The sequence below is a fragment of the Passer montanus genome, unplaced genomic scaffold, assembly GCF_014805655.1.
Source record: "Passer montanus isolate IOZ18808 unplaced genomic scaffold, ASM1480565v1 scaffold15, whole genome shotgun sequence".
NCBI classification, from domain to species: domain Eukaryota; kingdom Metazoa; phylum Chordata; class Aves; order Passeriformes; family Passeridae; genus Passer; species Passer montanus.
Window position 1 is genome coordinate 8671551 of NW_024362051.1, and position 23341 is coordinate 8694891.

Consider the following 23341-nt stretch of genomic DNA (forward strand, 5'->3'; position numbering starts at 1 on the left):
CTGCTCAGCAAACCAGTCCCGGGGCTCACAGAGCTGTAATGTTTAAGTTACCAAAATCTGCAATAAATTTTCCTAGCAGCCCCCAATCATCTGGCCCCCGTCCGCCAGCGCTGCCGGTTTATGAGCTCTGAAGAGCTGTAAAGGCCTTTTACTGGCTGCGTTTTTTATTTCAAATTAGAGTGTGACTGGATAAACACTGGACAAAGCAAGGATTTACTGGGCATCCCGTGTAGTGCAGGGCTGGGGGCTCAGGGACAAGGGGAGCTGTGGCTCTGTGGGATGGACAGCATATCCCTTCACCCTGTGTGAGTGGGATCATGCCTTCCTTCCCCTGGCTGGCCAGAAACACGAGGGCTGGTGAAGGGGAACCCACTCTGGGAGCCCTCATGAGTGCCAGTCAGGGGGTGGACACCAATGAAGAGCTCCAGTGCTGAGGAATTCCACCCAATCTGGTGAAAACAGAGCACACATGTGGCCCCCTCCGTCTCACCACCACGCTCGGAGTTTTGCCATCAGTGGATGTCCTCTCCTGCCCAGAAGGTCGAAGCCAACATCTCTTCTATGGGAATAAGGGAGGGATGCAGTGCCAAGGACCCTAAAGGTCCCCATCCCACGCTGAGGTGGCTGGTGGGGGCTGCAGGGGGCAGTGGCAGCCACTGTCTGTGCTCAGGACCTGCAGAAGTCCCTTTCCTACTTGCAAAGATGCTGTCACCCATTTCACAGGCAGAGAGGAGAAAATGGATAAACAGCATGAGGAGGATATTACATGTGGATATTTCCCAGCCCTTCCCTGTCAGCTCCAGGGATGCTCTTGTGTCCAGAGGGCAGGGAGGGGACATGCCACCAGCCTTCCTCAGCCCCGTGCCACCAGCCCCTCTCAGCCCTCTCTGCCCCTGTTAGTCACAGCTCATGGGACCTTTGGGCTCTGCCATGTCCTCAGGACAGGAGGGATGATTTGGATCTCAGATCCCCGGGGATGTTTAGGTTAGTTCCCCCCAGTTCACAGCATGTCCAAAAAACAGGGAAAGGGACATCCCTTTATTGGCCTCGAGTTTGGGGGCTTGGTTGCTCTTTTGGGGGGACAAAACCATGCGGGGGGTGATCCTGGGTGAAGCAGAGCAGTTTTCCAGGCTTTAATTTAGGGTCTCCCCTCTTCTGGGGGGTGCCAGGGCAGAGGGGCTGCTCGCTGCTCGCTGCAGCCCCCAGGACAGGCTCTGTGCCCCGAGCTGAGCGCAGGGCTGTGCTCCCGCCGCCGCCAGCGCTTGAAGAGTATAGGTGGTTAATGCCTTCAGCATGTATGAAATATCCCATATGCTGGGAAACAAAAGGGGCTCTGTGCTATTAAAGCTTCATTTCCCCCCTCCCCTCCTCCCTCCCCTCTCCCCCGTTGTCCTGCCCTGCGCGGCTGGAGCGGAGCGGCGAGGAGAGCCGGGCGCTGCCGGCCGGACCGGGCTGGGGCACCGCGGGCACCGCGGGCACCGCGGGCAGCGGGGGCGCGACCCGCTCCGCGCTCAGGGACTGCAGCCAGCCTTGCTTCCCCTCGGGGGAAAAGGGGAAGAGAAAGAGGTGAGCGCGGCGAGTGCGAGCATCCCTGGGCTCTCCAGAGCTGTCCTGGGCTCCGCGGCCATCCCGGCGGGATGCTGCGGGCATGGCTCTCGGTGACCCTGGGGACAGAGCGGTGTCACAGGAGAGGAACGCGGATGGAGAGGGCTCCCGGCAGAGCGAGGGTGGAGGTGGTTTCCCTGGAGTGCTCTCCTCACCATGGGTGTCTCCTGGCTGCTCTGTCCTGCCCAGAGTGAGGTGCCCCCCTGGCAGCACCCAGCCCGTGCTTGGCTGGATGAACTGGGCGCTGGAAGGGGGAGCAGCCCTTTCCCCCAGGACCCTCCGGAGCTGTTGGGGAAAGGATGAGCTGTGGAGGGGAGAAAGAAGAAAGGGGAAGAAGAAGAGGGAGGGGAACGACAACCAGGGGACTTGAGGGCAGCAAAACCAGCCCTGTGCCCCGGGGGGACCCTGGAACCTCAGTGCTGTCCCAGCTCTTCCTTGTGGTCAGACTCCCGGGGTTTCTTGGGGTTTGGCTCCAGCAGCACCTAGGGCAGCTGGGTACAGGTCCCCTGGGCTTCCTGAAGGGGTTAAGAGAGGAGAGGAAAAGGACAAAAAGAAAAACAGAGTGTTGGGAGAGAGCAGCTCGGTCAGGGGCTGTTTGCACTGGCTTGGATGTGTCCTCGGCATGTTTATTCCTACTGCACAAGCGATTCTGCCAGAAGGAGAGCCAGGCTGCTGAGCACACACACACACAGCCCCAGCCCAGAATGCCTGGGGACCCCTCTGAGCAGCGAGGTGGCGGTGCCCTGGCCTCAGGGACCCCCGGAGCCCCCCCAAGCAGCAGGGCTGCTCTCCTGCCTCGCCTGGGCTGGCCGGGCTCTCAGCCTTGGGGGAGCTTTGGGAAAGGACCTCATGTCCCAAGGCCACCAGCCTGCTGTGCTGCTGGGGCCAAGGCCTGGGAATGGGCATGTGCTGGGGTTTGGCTGCTTTCCTGGTCTGGAAAGAAAACACTCCCTTCCCCGGGATGCTCTTTGTTTCCCATGGACAGACCCGAGCGCTGCCCGTGGGGCTCAGAGGGGACAAACCCTGTGCTTGTGTGCACTCTGTCCCTGTGCTGCTAAAATGTCCTTTATCCTGGTGCTGGCGGTTCCCAGGCTGTGTGCACCCATCTCTGCTCTCAGTTCCCATCCTGCCCCCCCGGGATCAGAGCTGGGGGCCGAGGCACTGGCCAGAGCTGCAGGTTTGAGAGCAGCAGGGAGCTGCTCCCTGTTTCTCAGCAGCACAGTTCTGTTCTTCAGGGAGCTTTAGGGCTTCAGGGATGCCTGGAGGTGACAGTGGGGGGCTCACAGCGGGGAGGACAGAGCTGCCGGGCTCAGCAAACCTTGGCTGAGCTGGCAGGTCTGCTATTGACCTTGGATCTCTGCACTGGCAGGTCGCACGCCCTGATCCTGACAGCCCCAGGTCACGGCCCCTCGTTTGTTCAGGAGGACCTGGGCAGGGCTGTGACAATGTCAGACACGGCTGTGAAACCCAGCAGTGGCTGTGCCAGGATTACCTGGGAAGTTCTGCAGCCTGGTTTGGAGCCTGGGGAGTTCAGATGCTCAAACTCACTTGTTGCAGCTCCGGCAGCCCTGAATGCTCACAGGTTGTTTAAACTGGATTTTCGAGCCCCTGTGGGGTTTTCTGCTTAGTTGCTGTCTTGTGCTTTGTGTCTGCTGAGGCTGAGCTCCCTGGGGCCAGCGAGGCTGCAGGATGAGCCATAACTCCACTGCCAGAAAGTTCATCCCACTCATCTCATGCCTGTGGGATGAGTTCCAACCCCACTGCAGGGTGAACCCCAACCCCACAGCAGAGGCTACCCTGTCCTCCCCTCCCAACACGGTTTTTGGCACAGCCATCACCAGGCATCTGATATCCAGGGGTGACCCCATCCCCCCAGAGCAGGATTGTGTTCAGTGAGGGTTCCTTCATTCCTCTCCCAGGAACTGTGCACTGGTATTGCCTGGGAAATGCGTGAAGGCGCCGCTGTGCCAGCCCGCCCTCCCTCCTCTGCCTCTGGCAGCTGCTGCTGGAGCTCTCAGGGAAATTTGGGTGTGGGACCTGCTGTGCCAGAGAGCTGGTGGCTGCAGAGCCGGGATGTTCCTGCAGGATGGGTGATGAAGGCGAGCTGCCCCGGGCAGACAGGGCTGTGTGGAACCAAAAGCTGCCAGAACCTGGCTTGCCAATCCAGCTCGCCTTGCAGCCACGGTGGTGCCAGTCCTGGGGACAGCTGTGCCACAATGATCAGAGCTTGATTTTTCAGCTCATCCTCTCTCTTGGACCTCTCTGGTTTTTACATTTAATTTGAGTTTTGAAAAGGCTGAGCAGCAGTTTCATCCCTGGCCTCCTGTAGTGGTCTGCTGAGGCTCCAGCTGATCCCCCTCTGTCCCACTGCAGTAGGGACAGAGGTCCCTGAGGATGGCCACCCCCCTGGTGACATCAGGCTGAGTGGTGGGACATGGCAAACCTGGTACTTTGCTGCCCAGAGCTGCACTGAGAAGGGCTTGAGGCAGCTGCAAGGGCCAGGCTGGGGCTGTCCTCCTTCCCTGGAATGCAGCAGCTGGAGCTGGGGTCGGGGTTCAAGCTGAGCAAAGGGCAGGACAGGCTGGGACCTGCCCTGCGTGGGGCTGTCGTGCAGTCAGGGCACGGGCAGCTCCCAGGATTGTCTGCTTGGGACCCCCAGGGCAGATGGGCCCCTCAGGGATGGCAGGAAGGGGTAAATTCACTTCTGAACCCAGCCAGGAGGGCAGAGCAGGACCAGTGCTGCTTGGCTGGAGTGCACAGACTGATGTTTGATGGAGGCAAATCCCCGTGGAGCATCAGGGTTTCTTGGAGACTGGGACTGGAACGTGGGCTGAGCAGTGGGAGGAGGGGAGTGGGTGTGCTGAGCACCAAAACCTGACCACAACCCCCATGGAGTGAGGGTGGTGGAGTGGGGTAACCAGGGTGGGGCTGGGTTGGGATGGCTGTGCCGGGGTACCAAACACATTTCACCCCGAGTCCAGCCCTGCCTGCGCCGTGCTGCCCTCCAGGGGCCAGCGTCCCCTTCCTCAGCTCCCCATCCTGCTCCCCTGCCCTCCTCGGCCCCTGCCCAGGGAATGACAAGCGCAGGGCTGGCGTGAGGAGCCACGCAGCAGTTCCGAGGGGTGCGATCAGCCCACATCCAGCCCTTCCTCCCAGCGCGGGGTGGAGAGGGAGGGACGCGGTCCAGCTGGCCGGGATGCCATCCTCCTCCTCCTCCTCCTCCCTAGCTTCGCTCAGGGCTGAATCCCTGCCTCCCCCGCGGTGCCCGCAGCCCCGTGCCCACCCCAGCATTCCCCTGCTGCCGTCCCCGCCAGCCGGGCAGGGAGCCGGGCACGGGCACCCACCTGCCCGGAGCAGCGGCCCGCGGATCGCAGGGGTTGCACGGGGACAGGAACTCAGGAATGTTGTTTTTTCCATCCCGGTTTCCGCCAGGTAGTAAATCAGCGCTGCAAAAGGCTTTTGTTTTCCCCAGCACGCTGCCGGCGGCTGTGCCTGCGTGCCCTGAGCCGGGACGGAGCCATCCCTGTCCACACTGCCGGGTCAGCTCCTCAGGGAGCTGGCGTCCCTTGTCATGCCCGGGGAGGCCACCACATCCATCCCACCTTCCTTGTGCCCCCTGGACCCTGCCAGGGAAGGCTTCCCTCCCTGAATCCTGCTCATCCCAGCAGGGTCCCTCCTGCTGCCATCCCCTTGTGGCTGCAAGCAGCCTCGCTGTCCCTCGGGGTGGCACGGGTGACACCGCCCTGGCCCCAGCCGTGCAGGGTTTAGCAGTGGGGTCCCTGTGCAGGGGAAATCACCCCCGAGGCAGCTCGGCCGTGCCTCCCCCCAGCACACAGCCGTCCTGGCCAGGTACCCAGGGGGCCGGGAGGGATATTGGATTGCAGCAGACGGGAGCGTGGCTGCGCACGGGGCAGCCAAACGCTGCTGGGTGACAGCCGAGGTGTCTCCGGTGTCAGCTGCGAGGGCAGCGCTGCCTGACAGAAACACGGCGAGCTGGGGGATGCAGCCACCCCGACTCCCGAGGGAGAGGGCCACGGGAAGAAGGAGCCACGTGGAGAAGGAAGGTGCCCAGCTCCCCTGAGGGGACATTCAGCTGCTGGCACCGGGGAGGCGTAAAGCTCCCCAGATGTACACATGGCAGCTGGGCTATTTTGGAAAGGGACCGGGCCGGTCTTGTGACTGGAGCTGGGGACTGCGAGTCTGGGCAGCAGGGTCCTGCCTGAGTGACAGCGACCCGCTGCCTGCCCCGGGAAACCCGAGAGCCCCGCTGTGCCGGGACAGCTTTCCCCCCCCTTCCCTTCCCTTCCCTACCCTTCCCTTCCCTTCCCTTCCCTACCCTTCCCTTCCCTTCCCTTCCCTACCCTTCCCTTCCCTTCCCTTCCCTACCCTTCCCTTCCCTTCCCTTCCCTACCCTTCCCTTCCCTTCCCTTCCCTACCCTTCCCTTCCCTTCCCTTCCCTACCCTTCCCTTCCCTTCCCTTCCCTACCCTTCCCTTCCCTTCCCTTCCCTACCCTTCCCTTCCCTTCCCTTCCCTACCCTTCCCTTCCCTTCCCTTCCCTACCCTTCCCTTCCCTTCCCTTCCCTACCCTTCCCTTCCCTTCCCTTCCCTACCCTTCCCTTCCCTTCCCTTCCCTACCCTTCCCTTCCCTTCCCTTCCCAGCCTGCTTCGTGGTGATGAAAACCCAGCGTGGGGCAGGGATGTGGCCGAGAAAACGGGGACAGAGCCAAAGTTTGGGTGTGAATCTGCCCCCCCACTTCATGGCTCTCCCGTGGCTGGGCCACTCACGGTCCCCAGGGCTGTCCTGGAGGTGTCCCCCATTTTTTGAGAGCTGTGCCACCTCCTAGCCCTGCGCTGTGTCTGGGACAGACCAGCCAGGCACTGCAGACCCCCAGCCGGGTGCCGGGAGCAGATGGAGACAAAGACTTTCAGCAGACCCCGTCTCCCCCGGGCTCAGCAGCCTGAATGCCAGCAACGCCTGCCAAAAATATTTGTGTGGGACGTGGAAAGTTAACTTTAGTTTTCCTTTTTTCAATAGCGGGGGGGGAGGGTGACAGGGTGTGAGAAAGGCAGGTGGGGGGGCTGTGCATCACTCGCCAGCGAGTGGGCAGGAAGAGAAGTCGAGCAAAAGACCTCCTTGCTGCCAGATTTCAACACTTTGTGAATTGAAGGATTTTGTTGTTGTTGTTGTTGTTGTTATTCCCTCCCCAGCACCATTTTGCAGCTTCTCGTAGGGACTTGTTGCCATCAGGAAGCATGAGGAGCCTCTCAGATGGGCACAGTGAGCAGCTGCTTCTTGGGACTCTGAGCTGGGCACCAGTGCCCAGTTTGGGCATCCTCTGGAGCTGCACCCCTGAAATGCTGCCTGAAATGACCCTCATGCCTCTTTACAGCCTTTGCTTGCAGGTGGGGGCTATCTCAGCCTGGTTTGTGGCTATGGCTGCTGCTGCTGCCCTTTATTGCCAGCACAGTGGTGCACCCGAGGCATTTGTACACATCCTACCAGGCTGGTATTCCAAGAGACAGGATCAGCCCAGCAGCTTTTGCCTGAGATCCATGGTACTCATAAATATTGGTACTCATGAATATTCCCCTCCTGTGCTGCTGGTAGAGCCCAGGAGCTGTGTCCTGGAGAAGGAGGCTGCTCTCCACAGCTCTGCCACTGTTCCCCCATTGCCGTGCCAGGCCCAGGCTGGCCCCCAGGGAGGCAGCAAATGCCTGACTCAGTATTTGGGTGCTGTGGGTGGCCCTGTCCCAGCTGAGTGTCCTCAGGGAGCACCACTGCTCGTGTCTCGGGAGGGAGGGTTTGCCTGGGGAGCACGGGGCTATGGGTGTCACTCCCAGGAGGTGCCCGTGTGCGGAAAGAGCTCCTGCATGGAAGGGGGTGGCTCTGGAGGATGGTTTGCAGGGAGGCACCAGCTCCCACAGCTCCCCCAGCAAATTGTCAAAGCAGATCTGCTGTTGGATGGGCACAACTGTGCTGCCCCAGAACCCTGCTGCCCAGGGATAGGGTGAGGAAATGGCAGTGGGGAGAGGCAGATCCACCCGGAGAGGTTCTCTGCCACCCACGCTGGGCTGGGGCTATTTTGGGCAACTTTCTCTTTGTCCTCATTTGAGATAAACTGGCTCTCTCCAGCTCCAACTTGCCATGTTTCTAAGGAAAGATGTGGGTGGCTTCCTGCAACTATTGATCCCCCAAATTACGTAAAGAGGAGAGTGAAATTTCTTTTTCAGAGAGAAACATTGACATTTTCTCCTCAGGTTCTCTTTGCAAATCTGTGCTGAATAATTGCAGCAGAGAGAGGCAGGAGGAAGGATTTCAAAAAGGGCAGAAGATTTCCGTTGGGCGTTCTCCAAAAAATGCAGCCTTGTGTTTGGGAAATGCCCGAGCGCCTGCTTTCTAATCTGCCTTCTTTTCCAAAATAACCTTGCTAAGGACAGGAAAAGTTTCGCAGAGAAGCTGTGTGAGCCTCGAGGAAGCTGCAGGGTGTATTCCTGCCAGAGCTTAACCTGCCATGTTGACCTGGTGCTTTTTCTTATTTCGCTGAGAAACCTTGCAATAACTCAGGGAGGGGTTTGGGATGAGCAGGATCCCCTTCTCCTCCTCAGCTGGCTGTCGGGTTGGGAAATCCATCATGGCCCACGTGCCGTGGGTGCTGTGGATCTCTCAGCAGCCTGGCTGTGAGCAGCGCTGGTGATGCTGTGCGAGCGAAGGGCTCACAGGAATTTCCGTGCACTGTAACCCATATCCTGTCCTGGGAGAGATGACATCCCCCTCTCCCAGCTGATAACTGTCTGTGTTGTGCGTGGGCTCGTCATCCCGGCAGGATTTGTGCCTGGCAGGAGGGAAGTGGGTCTGTCTGCGCTTGTCCTGACGCCGCATGAGTCACTCAATGGTTAAACACGGTTTAGCTGGATGCTGGAAATTTTCCTTTTTTGTTCCTGATAACCCTGAGCAACATCCTCAGGGATTTGGTTCTTGGCTGGACACTCCCAGCTCCGGATTGGTGGTGCCCCAGTGCTGAGCACTGACAGGGGTGCCACAGCCTCATCTGGGCTGACAAAGCAGGGGGAGCAGGGCACAGGGGCATGGGTGCTGTCCCCAGGGTGAGGATGGGTGGATGAGGGTGCTGGGGTGGTGAGCACGGTGGTGGGCTTGGGGCATTTCCAAATTGCTTTCCAGGGGTTCTTCCTCATGGGAAGTGGTGCTGGAGCTGGAGTTGGGCTGGGGTTGCTGGGAGCTGCTCTGTGCCCGTAGGAAATCAGTGCAAGCCCAAGCATCCTCAACGCTCCTCCTTCCCTTCACACAGGTTTTTGGATGCTGGTCCTCTGCCTGGAAAAGAGAAATTCCTGCATAATTCTCCTTGCTGGCCTGCCTCCCCTGGACACATCCCTCCATCCTGGTCTCCAAAACCTGCCTGCTCCAGCGGCATCGTGCCTGATCCTCCTGCCTGCAGGGGCAGCAAAGCGGAGCTCACGCCTGGCACTGGCTGCCCTCCCTCATGCTGCCCATGCTCTGAGGGAGGATCCATCCCCCTGGCCATGCAGAGCTGCTTGGAAAGGCCGTGGAGTGGAAATCAGTGAAGGAAGATGCTGAGGACAAGGCTGCAGCAGTTCTGCCTCCACCCCCAGCCCGGCTGCCCCGTGCCTGGCGAGGCTGAGCAGCCCCCCTGTGTCCGTGGGACAGCCAAGGGGGACACTGAGGGGGACAGTGGCAGCTGGCAGGAGAGGAGGAGCAGAGGGGGGCAGAGCTGCCATCAGCTCTGGGGTGCTCCAGCGTCCGAGCCAGGCGAGCAGGAGGCACGGACGGGACTGCTGGGAGGGACACCCAGTGGGAGCTGCCAGAGGGACCTCGGGGGGCTCAATGGGGATGCACCACAGCCCCCACTGAACGGCAGCCTGGCCTTGGCAGAGCAGCCTGCAGCCCCTCTGAAGTGCCCTGCCTCTGCCCCAGAGCTGCTCCCCACAGCAGACAGCCCCACGGGCAATCCCAGCCAGGAGTGGAAAGTGGTGAAGATCCAACGGGTCCTCATCAACCCTGACTTTGAGCCAAGGAAAACAGGTAAGAGAAACCCCCTTTGGCCGCTGTCCCCCCTGAAAGGCACTACTGTGCTCCTGGTGAGAACACCCAGCTCTTCCCAGGGCAGGACTTTCCCTGGGTTAGAGCTCCCAGGCTTCCAGCAGAGCTGCTGGGACTAATTTAGCTTGTGATGATCTCTTTGGCCTTAAAAATAAGAAGGAATCTGTGGCTTTTCTCGGGAGGGGGGTGGGAAGGCAGCAGGCGGGTTCCCACTTGTCTCCAGGAACTCAACCCATCCCTCAGTGGGGCATGACCAGGATGGGCTTCCCAGCCCTCACCCTGGCCATGGGCTTGGTGGGATCCTGCCCCAGAGTGATCAGGACCAGCTGGGACAGGGACACCTCTCCTCCATCAGTTTGGGATGGCCAAGCATCCCTCACATGGCTTTGGGCCATTTTTGTCAGTCCCTGGTTTAAAAACTAAGCGCTTTATTTCAGGCTGGTTGGTTCCCACAATGCTCTCTGCCATTGCCTCACCTCACTGCCCCGTGCCACAGCTGTTCCTCTCCCCCACGACTGTCCCTTCAGCCTCAGTGACAACTACAGGCTCATACCCAGGGTTACTGGGGCTGCTGCCACGCCTGGAATGCCCCACATCCCTGTGGGAGATGCTCCCACAGAACCCATCCTCTTACAGGCATTGGGCCCATTTTTAAACCCTGCTTCCCCCTCCTTTCTATTTTGCTCCTGCCCAGCTGTTATCTCAGCTGCCACACAGCAGGGCAGGTGTGTCCCTGTCCCCACGGGGTGGCATTTTGGGATGCTGCTGCTCTGGCTCTCCCAGGGCAGCCCCCAGGACTGGGTGGGACCGACTGGGGATGCTTGATATGAACCCGGTGTCCAGAACCCACTCCCTGCCTTTTTGCAGTGTCAGGCATCCTCCAAACCAGCGGCTCCTGGATGGGACAAGGCTGGGAAGCTCAGCCAAGCCCTTTGGCTCACAGCTGCCCCAGCAGCATCGTGTTTCAGGGCTCAGCACACAAACCAGATGGACCCAAATAGTCTTCCCATTTCTCACTGCTCGGGGATGGCAGATCAGCGGTGGGGAAAGGTCAGGCCTGCCTCTGTCCAGGCTCAGCATTTTCCTAATCCCCGCCGCCATCCAGCACTTTTGCTGCCAGCCTGGAATTTTAAAGTAACTCAACAGGTTTGTTGGAAAGAGTTTGTCTGTCCCGTTTCCTCCCCCTCCAAGTGAGATCACCAGCAGCCACTGCCTGCAGGACCCGTCAGACTTTCCAGAGCCTGCAGGCAGGATGTCACCGAGGGTCCTGAGAGCAGGGACCTTGCCAAAGCCTGCAGGTTTGGGGCAGAGAGGTTTGGGGCAGAGAGGTTTGGGGCAGAGAGGTTTGGGGCAGAGAAGTTTGTTTCTGTGCAGTGAGAGGAAAGGACAGGAGCCCTTTAAGAGGCACCAGGGCTGTTCCTGCAGCACGCAGGAGCATCCCTGGCACTAGGGCTGTTCCTGTTTGCAGGAGCATCCCTGGGACACGTCAGGGACTTGATCCTCTTCTCTCCTCTTCTCTTCAGCTGTCATGGGGTACAGAACCCCCCACCACTTCCAGCCCCTTCAGCAGAAGAGGATGCATCCATCCACACCCAGAGTGGTGCAGGGCTGGCCCTGGGAGCCGGGAGCCAAACGGGTGCCCCACCTTGAGCTGCATGGACCCACCCAGGCGGGTCCCAGGTGCCCCTTTGGTCCCCATCCAGCAGCCCAAGGCCAGGCTGGCTGCTCCCAAATATCCAGCACGGCAGCCCGGGCTGGCTGGCACCTCTCAGGGCAGGCTGGGGAGCGCAGGAGCCCCGGGAAGAGGCAGAGGCTGGGAGATGCAGGAGGCAGGACTGGTTTCTCTGTCTGGTGTGCAAATAAACGGAAGGTTTCACTCCCTGGGGGCTGCAGAGCCAGCGCCAGGCTCCCTCAAAAACCAGCAAAGCACAAAAAAGCACAGAGGGGCAGGAAGAGAGGAAATTAGAAAGGCAAAAAATCAAGCCAAGACCTCATCCTGAGGTGTGGACAGGCATGGGAAGGGGGTGAGGCCGGTCTCACCCGAGCTCTGCAGCCCCAGCGGTGGAGGCGGGAGGTGATGCTGGCTCCCCAGGGATCGTCTGTGGCTCCCTTGGGACTGGGAGCAGCCCTGGGGATTGAGGGCTCTTTCCAGGAGGTCCCCAGGGCAGTGACACCGGTGCTGGATTTTTGTCTCTGGATTTTTGCCTCCCTCCAAGTGCTTCAAAACTTTAGCACTGAGGAAACCTGCGGGAAGGGGAAGCCCCACACCCCCAGCAGCGTCTGGAACGCAAGGTGCTGCGGGGGAGAGGAGGGGAAAAGGGCGAGGGGCTGGGTGAGGGGGTGTCCGGGGATGGGTAAGGGGACGCTCAGGAGCGTTAAGGGGAATGTGCAGAGCTGGGAGAGAGGGATGCCCCAGAGTGGGATAAGGGGATGCCCCGGAGTGGGAAGGGGATGCGGGGAGCTGGGTGAGGGGATGCCCCCGGCTGGGTGCGCCCCCCCGGGCCCGCTCCGAGGGCGGAGCTGCCGCAACTTTCCTGCCCGCCGCCGCCTCGCCGGTGCAGTCGGGCTGCGCGGGGAGGCGGCACCGGCACCGCGGGTACGGTCGGGCTGGAGCGGGGGGCAGGGACCGGGGGGCTCCGCGCGGGGCCGGGGTGCCGGTGCAGAAGGGACGGGGCCAGGGGGGGCACGCAGAGCGGGATCTGGGGTGTCCGGGCTGCCGGGGGATGGCAGCGCCCAGGGGGTGCGTGGGGCCCGGGTGCACGGGGGAGCGGGAGTGCATGCCCAGAAGTGCCGTGGGGGCGATGGGGGGCGATGGGGCGCACACAGCCGGGGCCCAGCGGGGTTTGTCCCCAGGAATGAGCGGCGCAGGTGCCGCTTGGCTCCGCCGGCAGCCCGGTGTCCGATGTGGGGCGTGGGAGGCACAGTGGGGACACTCGGCGGGGACGTGGAGCGACCTGGGGGTCCTCCTCGGGGCTCGCAGGGTCGCACCCTCAAGCTCAGCAGAACGTCTTCCCAGGCGCTGTCCCCTGTCCCTGCGTCAGGGACGTGACCTCCCCTGGCCATGCCACCCATGCTGGGGACACGAGGGCTGGCCCGGGGCTTGGCAGCCAGCAGGATGGATCCTTTACGGGTTGTGCAAGGGACAGGCAAAGGCCCCGTTTCGTTCCGCCGCCCTCCCCGCTCTGCCCACCCCTCTCCGGGCCGTTTGACCTTCTCAGGCCGGGCCAGCGCCGCTGGCTCGGGGCGCCCGCCCGGCGGGGCTGTCCCGGGACCCTGCGGGGCTGTCCCGGGACCCCGCGGGGCTGTCCCGGGACCCGGCGGGGCTGTCCCGGGACCCTGCAGCCCGGGACGGTGGCAGCGAGTCCCAGAGCCTTTGGCACAGCGGGGCTGGGACGCACTTTCCGGGCAGGATGGATGGAGTCCCCGTGGTACCCGGCCGTGGGACGGGCTGCCCTCGGGGTGGATGGATGGCAGGGATGTCTGGGGGAGGTCTGCCCGGCTCCAGCCGCCTTTTCCAAGATAAAAGCTTGATTTTAGCCAGCTGGGGAAGGTGCTGCCTCCACCTGTGTGGTGGCAGCAGCTTCTTCTTGCCCAGTGTGGGCACCTGTGGGGCTGGGGCTGCTCACTGCATCCCCCAGGAACTGGGGAGGGGCAGGGGCAGACAGCCCCCACTGGAACTCACCCCCCACCACCCCCTTCTCCCCCTGTGTGGGAATTGGGTGCCCCAGGAGCTGCTGCTTGGAGACTGTGGGGCCATTTCAGCAGGATTTGAGTGCCAGGCACGGCTGGGGAGGCAAACAGCTCCAAATCCAGCAAAGCCCCTGCGAGCAGAGCCCAGGGAAAACTTGCAAGCGCGACGAATTTTCTCGCCGTGCCACATTTTGTCACTGGCAGAGGCACCCGTGTGGAGAGGCCCAGCACAGAGCGTCTGCCAGGCAGGAGAGGCTGATCCCACCACAGCACCCACCACCTGGGCCGGATCCTTCTGGGGCTGCAGGGCCAGCACAGATAAGAACTTCATGGAGGTTTTCTATCTGGGGCATGGGAGGGCTGGAAGCTGGGAACGAGGCAGAAAATTGTCATCTTTCTATCCATATGTTTGAATCATATCCGTTTCTAGCTAGCTCAGCTGCCTGTCTGTGCTACCCTCCGTGTTTTCCTAGCTGCAGATTATTTGGGATAACTGGGAGCTGGAGGAGAATGTGTGCACAGACTGAAATGTGTGTGAGCTGGTACGCCTTGCAAAAAATCCTGCACAGCTGTAGCTGGGGCAAGGGGCCAGCTTGCTGCTCTGCCAAAAAACCTGCTTACATTTCCTCAGTGGCCAAAGTCCTCGGTGTTTGGGTGAAAACACTGGATCTGCTCTCCCCAGCCTTGCCTGGCTGTGGATGTGCACTGGGGTTCGTGTCAGGTGGCACAGAGCACGTCCCTCTGGAAATGGGGTTTGTCTTGGTTTTGCTTTTGGTTTTGCCAGTGGGATTTTGCCAGCAAGAGGCACCATTTGGGCTGACCACAGGAATCCAAGAAATGTTTGGAAATGGGGAGAAGTGCCTGCTGGTTATGGATGGTGGGTGCTCTGTCCAGGGGTGGTCTGGTGGGACACCCTGAGCATGGCCAAGCTGGGCACAGCACTGGCATGGCTGAGCATCCACACTTGGAGCAGGCCAGGGACAGAGCCCAAACTGAAGCTTTTGGAGTCACCTGCCAGCTCTGACTCTGAGATTTCACATGACCTGTGGCACCCTGCAGGTCCCATTAAGGCCTGGGTACCTCTTGTCTTCTATACAAGGACTTCTCACCAGGCACAACTTCCAAGTCACAGTTTTTCCTTCCTGTGACATCCCAGCCATGTCAAGACCATCAGCTTTCACTGAATTTGTCCGTTCAGTGAATCTGCAGTTTAAGGCCAAATCTTCATCCCATTTCAGCTCTCGGAGTCCATCTTAGGGCAGGATGGGTACAAGCCATGTCTGACACATCCTTCACCTTCATTTGGGGTCAGATGGTGATTCCAGCTTTTCCTGGCTAGACTTCAGACATCCTGCTTTAGCACCCTTCAGGGGGATCCATCCTCTGCATGGAAAGCTGAGATGGAAGGAATTTTTTTCCCCCATCTGTCCAGGAAGTGAGAGTAACAAAAATGCCTTTCACCACCTTCATCATCCTCTCTCTGGAGAAGAGAGCACTGCACATTCCGTGGGAAGGATGACTGGCAGCTCAGCAAGAAGCTGTTAAGCCCTGCACTTGGAGGATTCAGGAAGTCACCCCTGGAGCAACGGAAAACCTACAGAGCAAGTGCCTATATAAATCTATAGATAGAGATCTATAGGCTTCTGTGGCCAGAGCTGGAGTGTGCTAAACCAGAATAGCAGCTGGAGCTGCTCCTGTGTGCCAGGACTCTGGCAGTTCCACAGGGCACAGGATGCACAGGGAGCCTCCTCCTGCAGCATCCCTGGACCAGAGATACCCAGGGCTGGCTGGGGAGCTCGTTGGCTTGGGAAAAGATGGGACACTTGGAGAGGTTTCCTGCCTGAGGGACAGCGTCATGGGAAACCAGTGCATGGGGAAGGAAGGAAGGAAGGAAGGAAGGAGCCGTCACCTGTTGGAATTTGGACTGGGCTCAGGGTGATGGGTGGAAAGCAGTTCCCAGTGCCCTTGGACACGTGTATTAATTTTACTTTTGTCTCCTTCTTGCATGGCTTTGGCTGCCTTCAGCCCCTCTTCCTTCTCCTCCCCAGCACCTGGACATTCTCAGTGCATTCAGCTCCCTCCCTCCTGCCTGGGGCTGGGGAAAAGAACAAACCAGAGCCCACCCAGGGCTGGCAGGAGCTGGCAGGGAAGGATGAAGGAATGTTCCCTGTGGCTGGGAGGGGAGTGTGTGGTGTAGAAACTGCCCCAGGTGACAGAATCCCTCCAGACACCATGGTACATGGATAAAGGCTCTTGCACTGCTGAATAATCTCATCCCATGGCTCAGGCTGCAGCAATTTCCTCTGGACTGCCAGAGGCTTCAGTGCTCTTCATCTGTGTCATAACAATCGGATGTGAAGAGCAATCCTTACCCTCAGCATCCCAAGTAGTATCCTGAGGGATTCATTTCCAGTGGGCCCAGGTGGACCAGCCCAGGAAGGGCGGCTGCTGGGGGTGCAGGGGCACAGGGGCTGCTGGAAGGCTGGAGGGGATGGATGGCAATGGATTACAGGTAGGGGATTTCAGGAGGCAAAGCCCACCCTGCAGCACACCCTGGCCCGGAGCAATGCCATGGCTGTGGCAGCAGCAAGGGATGGAGACACCCGGGAGCAAAATCCCGGTGGGCAAATCCCGGTGTTGGTCCCGGCTCCGTGGGAGCGTATCTGGCGGCTAGTGCAAGCAGGACGGGCTGGCCAGGAGCTGAGTCATCCCTCCAGCAAGAGGAGATCCCCCAGGGCCCCTCGTTTGCTGTTAAAAGGCAGTAGCAAGAGCAAGAGGCTGCGAAATGGCTCCGCCGAGAGCTCGGCTTCTTAGGCAGCCGGGCCCCGAGGAGCGGGATGCTCCGCTCGGAGCACGGAGCCCGCAGACATCTGGAGCCTGTGGCTTGTTTCTCAACGGCTCCTTGGCCGCGTTTCTCCTGCCTTTCGGAGATAAAGGCGGCGAGGGTAACCCCGCGGCGCTGGCCGCCCTCCAGGCAGCCCGGCCGGAGGAAGCAGCGGCCCCGCTCTGTGCCGCCGCCAAGGCAAATAGGAACGGGGCGTGAAACAATGCTGGGCGAGAACCGGGGGGACTCGGGCCGCCGGCGTCGCCGCTGCCGACCGGCTCCTTGTCTCCAGGAGAGTTTCCACTGGCATCTCTGCCTCCCCTGCCCAGAAAAAACCCTCCTGTCGGGCAGCCTGAGCACTTCATCCAGGGCATCCTGCACTCCTGAGCTGTGTGCAAGGACTGCCGCGTGCTGAGGGAGGCAGGAGGGATGAAGGGTGAGGAACAGGAGTTGCCCAGCTTCCAGCAGGCCTCCTGCTAACCGTGGGCTTGCTGGAAGGATTTGGCTTAGTCATCCATCCCTTTCCCTCGCTGGTAGGCTGAGCCACTGCTGAAAATATCCTGGAAGACTCCCAAGCAGCACAGAAGGCAAGAAAATGAGGAACACATGAAGGAAGGGAAGACGGGAGGGGATGGGATGGGAAGGAAAGGAGAGCAGGGCTGGGAGCGGGCTGCCTTGGCCACCCACCCCCCTGCTGGGGCCAGAGACAGAGCAGAGACACCATCAGAGCCCCTGGCAGTGCCTTTGGAGAGGGCTGCACCCTCGCTGGGCGCGGGGCTGATGCCGATGGTCGGCGCTGGTGTCTGTGCCCAGCAGTGGCCTCGGCAGGGTGGGGGACACTGCCCTTCCCACGCGTGCTTTCGGCGGGGCAAGCTCATAGGAAATGGCTCACCCTGAGAAAATGCATTCCCGGCAGCTCCACATCCTTTTGGTCTTAGGGAAGGGCTGGTGCCCTGACCTTTGTCCGGCACAGGAGAAGCCCGGCGGCACTGGCTGCTCGCCGCGGGGCTCGGGCCAGGCTTTAGCACGTTGCTCTTAGCGCTTGTGTGGAGTCCCGGGGCGTGGGGGTGGCTCCTCGCTGTGTCCGTGCCCGTGTCCAGCCGGGCAGGATCTGCACAGCTTCTGTCGGCTGCTGCCCTCTCGTGTCGCTCCACACACGAGTCCCCGGCAGGGGTGGGCTGGCATCTCCCGCTGTCCCCGGGTTTGTGTCCTGCCCGCTCGGGGCTGAGCGTGCCGGCATTCGGGGCCAGGGGCTGGGGACACACGCTGGCCTCTTCTCTCCACTGCCTCTTCATTCGGGGCCCGGAGCCGTGTGAGCTGCACCCGAGACCCGCTCCCAGGAATTCCTTCCCCGTGCGGTCAGCGCGGTGGGTGCGCAGAACCCAGCCGAGACACCGGGCGCGTGGTGGAAACGTCCTGAGTGTCACTGGGTGTCCCCTGGGCCCTCCCATCTGTCCCAGCAGCTTCGTGATGTCTGTGCTGGCTCCCCGTTCCCCCGGACCGTGCATCCCAGCCCCGGTGCATCCCTCCCGCCTGCTCCCACCTGCCGGGGAAGGAGTCGGGATGCCGGGGGATACCTGGAGGAAGGGCTGGGCGGGGAGGACTGACCCCCCACATTCCCCTGAGGGCCCTAATCCCCCTCTCCTCTCTCCCAGGTCTCTCCCGCAGCGCCAGCCTCTCGGAGAAGGAGCTGAAGGAGGCGAAGGCGCGGAGCCAGAGGATCGCGGCTCAGCTCACCACGGCGCCCGGCCCCAGCTCCAAGGGCGTGCTGCTGTTCCACCGGCGCAGGCAGCGCGTTGAGGGGCTCACGGGGGCCGGGCATGGCGGGGGGCTGCCCCTGAGCCCCGCGCCCCAGCCTCGCCAGGCCGCCATGGAGCACAGCCAGGGGCGCGGGATGAAGCCGCAGCCCGGCCAGCCTGGCAGTCCCGGAGAAGGGATGCTGGCAAACGCCTCCCCGCGCCAGGAGCTCCCTGCTGAAGCCCAGCAGGTCCCACTCAGCGTTTACCTGAAGGAGAACATGGCATCGGCCGCCAGCAACGGCGTGCAGGAGCAGGCAGACAGAGGGATGGAGGGAGGGGTGGAGGGGCTCGGAAATGCAGGAACCCCTGCGGAGCCGAACACGGCGCCTCTGGTCCTGCTACAGAGCCCCGAGGAGGGGAAGAACGTCAAAGTGCCCGCTGAGGTGCCCGCTGAGGTGCCCAGCGAGGTGCCCAGCGAAGTGCCCAGCGCACCAGTGGGGACAGCCACAGGGATGGCACCCCCGGGCGGGCAGCAGCAGAACGGGACACAGGGCCGGCAGTACTACGAGGTGCAGCTCACCCTGGCCAAGCCCAAGCCTGTGAAGAACCGGACAGCGAGACCCTTCGGCACCCAGGCACACCCTGCCAGCGCCCAGCCGGCCGAGGAACCCCCTGCCCCCGAGCTGCCCCCACCACCAACCTATGCAGAGACCCTCAGCAGCCCCCCACCCCTCACCCGTGTCCGCTCCCCCCCTGCCTACTCGGTCCTGTACCCCAGCCAGGAGCAGAAGATGCTGCCAGACCCCCTCCTGGGCTGCGGGGTGAGCGGACCAAACCCCCTGCCCAAAACAGGCATCCTGGAGGAGTCGGCTGCGCGGAGAGCCGGCAGAAAGTCCATGTTCACCTTCCTGGAGAAGCCAAAGCTGAGCCCCAACCCCGACCTGCTGGACCTGGTTCAGAGTGCAGACAGCAGGAAGAAGCAGAAGGAGCAGGGGGAGCCCAGCGCCGAGGATGAGCCCTTCGCCCTCGGGGCTGAAGCTGCGAACTTTGTCCCCAACAGCACAGCCAGGGGTGTGCAGCACCTCCCACCAGCTGAGGATGCTCCAGCATGGTCCTCCTGCCTCAAGTCTCCCACCATCCAGCCCAAGAAGAAGCCACAGCCCAGCCACATCCTCACTGAAGCGAGAGGGAAGGGGGCTGAGCTCTTTGCGCGCCGACAATCCAGGATGGAGAAGTTCATCATTGAGGCCCCCTCCCAGCCTGAGCTGCTGCGGTCGCCATCGCCCACCATGTCCCTGCCTCCCTCCTGGAAGTATGACAACAACGCTTACCTGTCACCCATGGTCTCCAGACGCCCCTCCAAGAGTCCCTGCAGGCCCTCCAAAACCCCTCCTGCATCGCTGTACGGCAGCAACCTCATGGAGAACGAGGTGTCCCAGAAGGAGCTGGAGATCTCCAGGCACCAGCCCTACCAGCTCCAGTCTTCACTCTTCATCCTGTCCCCATCCAAGGGGCCAGCAAGGTCCATGCCCCAGGAGGTGCCTCCACCCAGACCCTCTCTTCCCGACTCCTACCCCTATTCCCAGCAAGCCTCCTGCCCGACCTCTCCGTTGCCTTCTTCCCCGGTTTGGCATCCCCCCGCGGTGCCCAGCGCCGGCCAGAGCAGTGCCAGCCCCTTCCCCAGTGTAGCCGGGGCCCTGTCCCTGGGTGCCGAGAGCCGTGCCAGCCCCGCAGCCCCGGCCGAGGCGCTGCTGGCCTCGCCGTGCCGCCTGCTGCCGCCGCGGGCAAAGGGATTCCAGGCACCCCGGCCCTCCTACTCCACCAGGAATGCCGGCATCGAGCCGCAGGTGTGGAAACCTTCCTTTTACTACAAGTAGTGGTGGCAGAGAGAAAAATACAGAGGTGCTAGGCTGAGTCCTCCCTAACGAACTGCTCGTGGGAGAGCCAAAAGCCAAACCAAGCACAAAACAAAAAGTGGGGGGGGGAAGAAAATAGAAAAAAGAAGTGGTTGTGAGGGTGCAGTGCTGGGACAGTGGGTGACAGGCACTGCTGAACCCCCGGTGCAAGAGGAGCTGAGGAGTGTCCGGGAGGCAGCAGGAACTGGCCACAGAGCCTGCAGGATTCCCAAAGAGTCAGCAGGAGCCTGTCTGTCCCACAGGGCTGTTCTTGCTCTTCTCTCACCTGGAAACTGTTATGGAGCATCTCACCTCTGGCTCCCTCCTTTCCTCGCCTCCGGCTTTCCAGCTCTCAGAGCTCTGCCTGCTCCTCCACATCCCCTCTGTCCTGGGCTCTTCTCAGCTTCCTACCAAAGCAAACCTGGAGGGGACATGCTGCCTTTCTGCCTCACTGTGCCTGCTCCTGGCTCTTCTGTTGCTCCTTCAGGATCTGTCCTCCTTTGCTTCCTCGCTGTGGAGGAAGAACTGCATCCCTCGGGGAATGGCAGAGCCCGGCGGTGCTGGGCCCAGGGTCCCCGCGGGGCCCTGTCCCCGGCTGGGCTCAGTGCTGGGCTGGGCAGGGCTGTGTGGCACGGCTGGGCTGGGCAGTGCTGTGTGGCACGGCTGGGAGCACGGGACGTGCTGGGATGAGGAGGGCGCCGAGGGCAGGGCTGCTGGGTGATGCTCAGCCCAAGGCTTGTCACCCAGCTGTGCCTCTGCCCGTGCCCTCCCGCCACCTTCCCCACGGTGCCAAGTTGCCTTTTGACTGTGCTTTACTTCTCCTGCATTTTTCTTTTCCCCTCTTTCTGAATACACTCTCTGCGCTGTCACACCTGGCTCTTCTCTTTGCTGCCGCCTGGGGAGCAGTGCGGGGTGATGGATGCTGGGGCCGTGCAAGGGGGCTCCGAGCATCCCCCAGAGGGAGACTTTAGCAAGCTGCAGGTAATGAGAGGTCCTGGGACATATTCTGGGCAAGGATGAACGGCAGGCTCAGCCTGCCGCCATCTCCTTGGTGGGCGAAGGGGTGCAGGGTCAAATTCGTTTTGGGGACCCCTTGCAGGGATGCAGTGAACAAAGAGATGTCACCAGCTCCTGCGGGGCTGTGCCAGCATGAATCTTAGCTCGGCACCCTGCGGCTGTAGCCCTGCTGTGTCCCTGTCCCCCCGGCTGGGGGTCACTAACCCGCTCTCTGTCCCTCTCCAGGACAGGCGCTCGTCCCTCCCCGCGTCGCCCACCTGGACGCCCCGGCTGGCGCGGCGCCCGGGCAGCCTGGACGGCTGGGCCAGCCCGGCCTCGGTGCCCGAGCAGGACGAGGGACCCCCCACGTCCCCTCCCTGGAGCGAGCGGTCCCTGTCCCCGCTGCGGCAGGACGCGGAGCCCCGGGCCAGCCGGCAGATGCAAGCGCGGCTCGCCAGGAACATCATCAACGCCGCCCGCAGGAAGAGCTCCTCTCCCAAAGCCGCGGGGCTGGAGAGCTCCCGGCCCTTCACCCCCATCCCTGCCGGCCCCCCCAGCCTGCCCCAGTCGCCCCGGCTGGGGCCAAGAGCGCCGGCACCGCAGGCTGCCAGCAGCGCGCTGGGGAGCCTGGGCAGCCCCTCGCCCACCCACAAAAGCCCCCTGCGATCGCCCCGGGCGGGCAGCCCCCAGTCCTGTGCCTCCCCCGCCTGGGCAGAGGGTCGCCGGCTCCTGCTGCCATCCAGCGCCCATTCCTGCCCCGTGGCCAGGCTGTCGCCCGTCCCCAAGAGCCCCCTGCCATCCCCCGCGGTGGGCGGGCGCTCCCCAGCCAAGCGCTGCACCTCCCGCTCCCCGACGGACTCGGACGTCTCCCTCGACTCCGAAGACTCGGGGACCAAGAGCCCGGGCATCCACAGCTTCAACCTCTGTCCCCGGGGCTGGACCAGCAGCCTGCGGCTGAAGACGGGGGGTCTGCCCTCGGGGGCTCCCTGCACCTCCTAGACAAGCCAGGCCCCCCAAAAATCCCTCTCCCTCCACCCGTCAGCCCGGGTGATGCCACCCGCTCGTCCCCCACCGGGAACACACCAACCCCCGGGGCTGAGGTCCCCAAAAAGTGTCCCTTGGGAGCTGCCACCACCCCTCAGTGTGCCAGCGGGGTCAGGTGCCTCCCGCCCGCCCGGCACGCCATGGCCCCGCTCTATTTTTACCACGCTAACCTTTCGGGGCAGGACTGCGTGGTCAGCAGGCAGAGGGGGGAGCGGCCCCCCCGGCCCCTGCCTCGGCAGTCCCGGCCTGCCAGCCCGCCCCATCCCGCACAGCCGGGGTGGGATGGGCTCGGTGTGCCGGTGAGCCCCTGTCCCCAGCTCCCCGGTGCTATCCCGGGCTGTCCCTGCAGCTCTGCTGCCCGGGGGTGGCACATCTGCTGCGGGTGGGCTGCATCGATTGGTTGCCATGACCAGGCTCTCCCAGCCTCTAGATTTGGCTGGTGTCAATTAAAACCAGATTTTGGAGAGGAAAATTTAATTTTTAGTTCCAGCCCCCCCAGTTCTTCACTGCCTTTTTAAAAATTTTTTTAAACTTTTGACTCCTTCTCAAAGAAATTCTCCCAGATCCTTCTTTCCCTGGAGACCAAAAAGAGCCAAAGTTATTTATTGCCATGTGAAGGGGACTGTTTACAGGTGCCCTCCCACCCTGCCCAGACCAAGAGGGACAGCCCCATCTTGTACCTGTCACTGTCCACATGCCCAAGTTCCCCCCATCCCCACTCCGGTGGGTTGGAGGCACACACGGGAACCAACGGGGGCTGAGACAGCCAGGGCAGTGGGGAACTGTGGGAGCTGAAGGAAATGGTAGAAGTTGCAGAGGGTTTGAAGGAGGTGTTGGCACAGAAGGTGATTCTGAGAACGTCGTGGTCCCCACACCTCGGGGCCAGCCTGGAAAAGAGGTTGTGTTGGGCTGCCAGGGCTCCAGCATATTCCCGTTCAGGGAGCCCGTCACCCCTTCCCTTTCCCCAGGACACGCTGCTGGAGCCAGCCCATCCCTGACCCCTGGAGCGCTCCACACTGCAGCTGCCCCTCCTGGAGCCCAGTCCCCATTCCCAGGACACATCTCCCACCCTGGCTCCAGCAGCCACCACAACCTGCCTTCGCCACACGCTGTATACCCAGATCCGAAATAAAGCGCCGTTACTGCACCCAGGCTGGCTCTCATCTGTCCCCGAGGTTCCCTGGGCACACGTGGCACACACATGGCCACCTCCTGCTGCTGCTACATGTCCCCAGGGGTCAGCCCTGCTCCATGCCAAGTGACAGTGCCTGCATCCATGTGGGTCAGCCCTGCTTCGTGCTGGGCTGGTGGCATCCCGGTCCCCAAGGGTCAGAGCCCTGCTCCACGCCAGGATTATGGCATCCTCATCCCCGTGAGTCAGACCTGCTCCACGCTGGGGTGATGGCATCCCAGCCCCAAGGGTCACAGCCCTGCTCCGCCCCCTTTCTCAGCCAGAAATAACTTCTGTCC

The 23341-nt window shown here is 61.9% G+C and overlaps 1 protein-coding gene across 5 annotated transcripts; it reads left to right on the forward strand.

Moving 5' to 3' along the window:
- The first annotated feature begins 1465 nt into the window (after nt 1-1465).
- On the forward strand, nt 1466-21959 carry SYNPO (synaptopodin). 5 transcript variants are annotated; one of them, XM_039701521.1, is made up of 4 exons: nt 1466-1566; nt 8914-9665; nt 17853-19783; nt 21074-21959. In XM_039701521.1, exons 2-4 carry the CDS (start codon nt 9194-9196, stop codon nt 21824-21826), a joined length of 3156 nt encoding a protein of 1051 aa, XP_039557455.1. In that variant the 5' UTR covers nt 1466-1566; nt 8914-9193; the 3' UTR covers nt 21827-21959. The 5 variants fall into 5 exon arrangements, with proteins under 5 accessions (XP_039557455.1, XP_039557456.1, XP_039557451.1 ...); XM_039701522.1 differs by lacking the exon at nt 1466-1566 and adding an exon at nt 5652-5669; XM_039701517.1 differs by lacking the exon at nt 1466-1566 and adding an exon at nt 6255-6596.
- Nucleotides 21960-23341: the final 1382 nt, after the last annotated feature.

What these genes read in the sequence shown, in the direction of transcription:
- SYNPO (XM_039701521.1), top strand. Translation starts at nt 9,194, where the DNA reads ATGCTGAGGACAAGGCTGCAGCAGTTCTGCCTCCACCCCCAGCCCGGC. An exon ending in CTTTGAGCCAAGGAAAACAG is followed by an intron (nt 9,666 to 17,852) that starts GTAAGAGAAACC and finishes CCTCTCTCCCAG; the next exon opens with GTCTCTCCCGCAGCGCCAGC. An exon ending in ATGCCGGCATCGAGCCGCAG is followed by an intron (nt 19,784 to 21,073) that starts GTGTGGAAACCT and finishes GTCCCTCTCCAG; the next exon opens with GACAGGCGCTCGTCCCTCCC.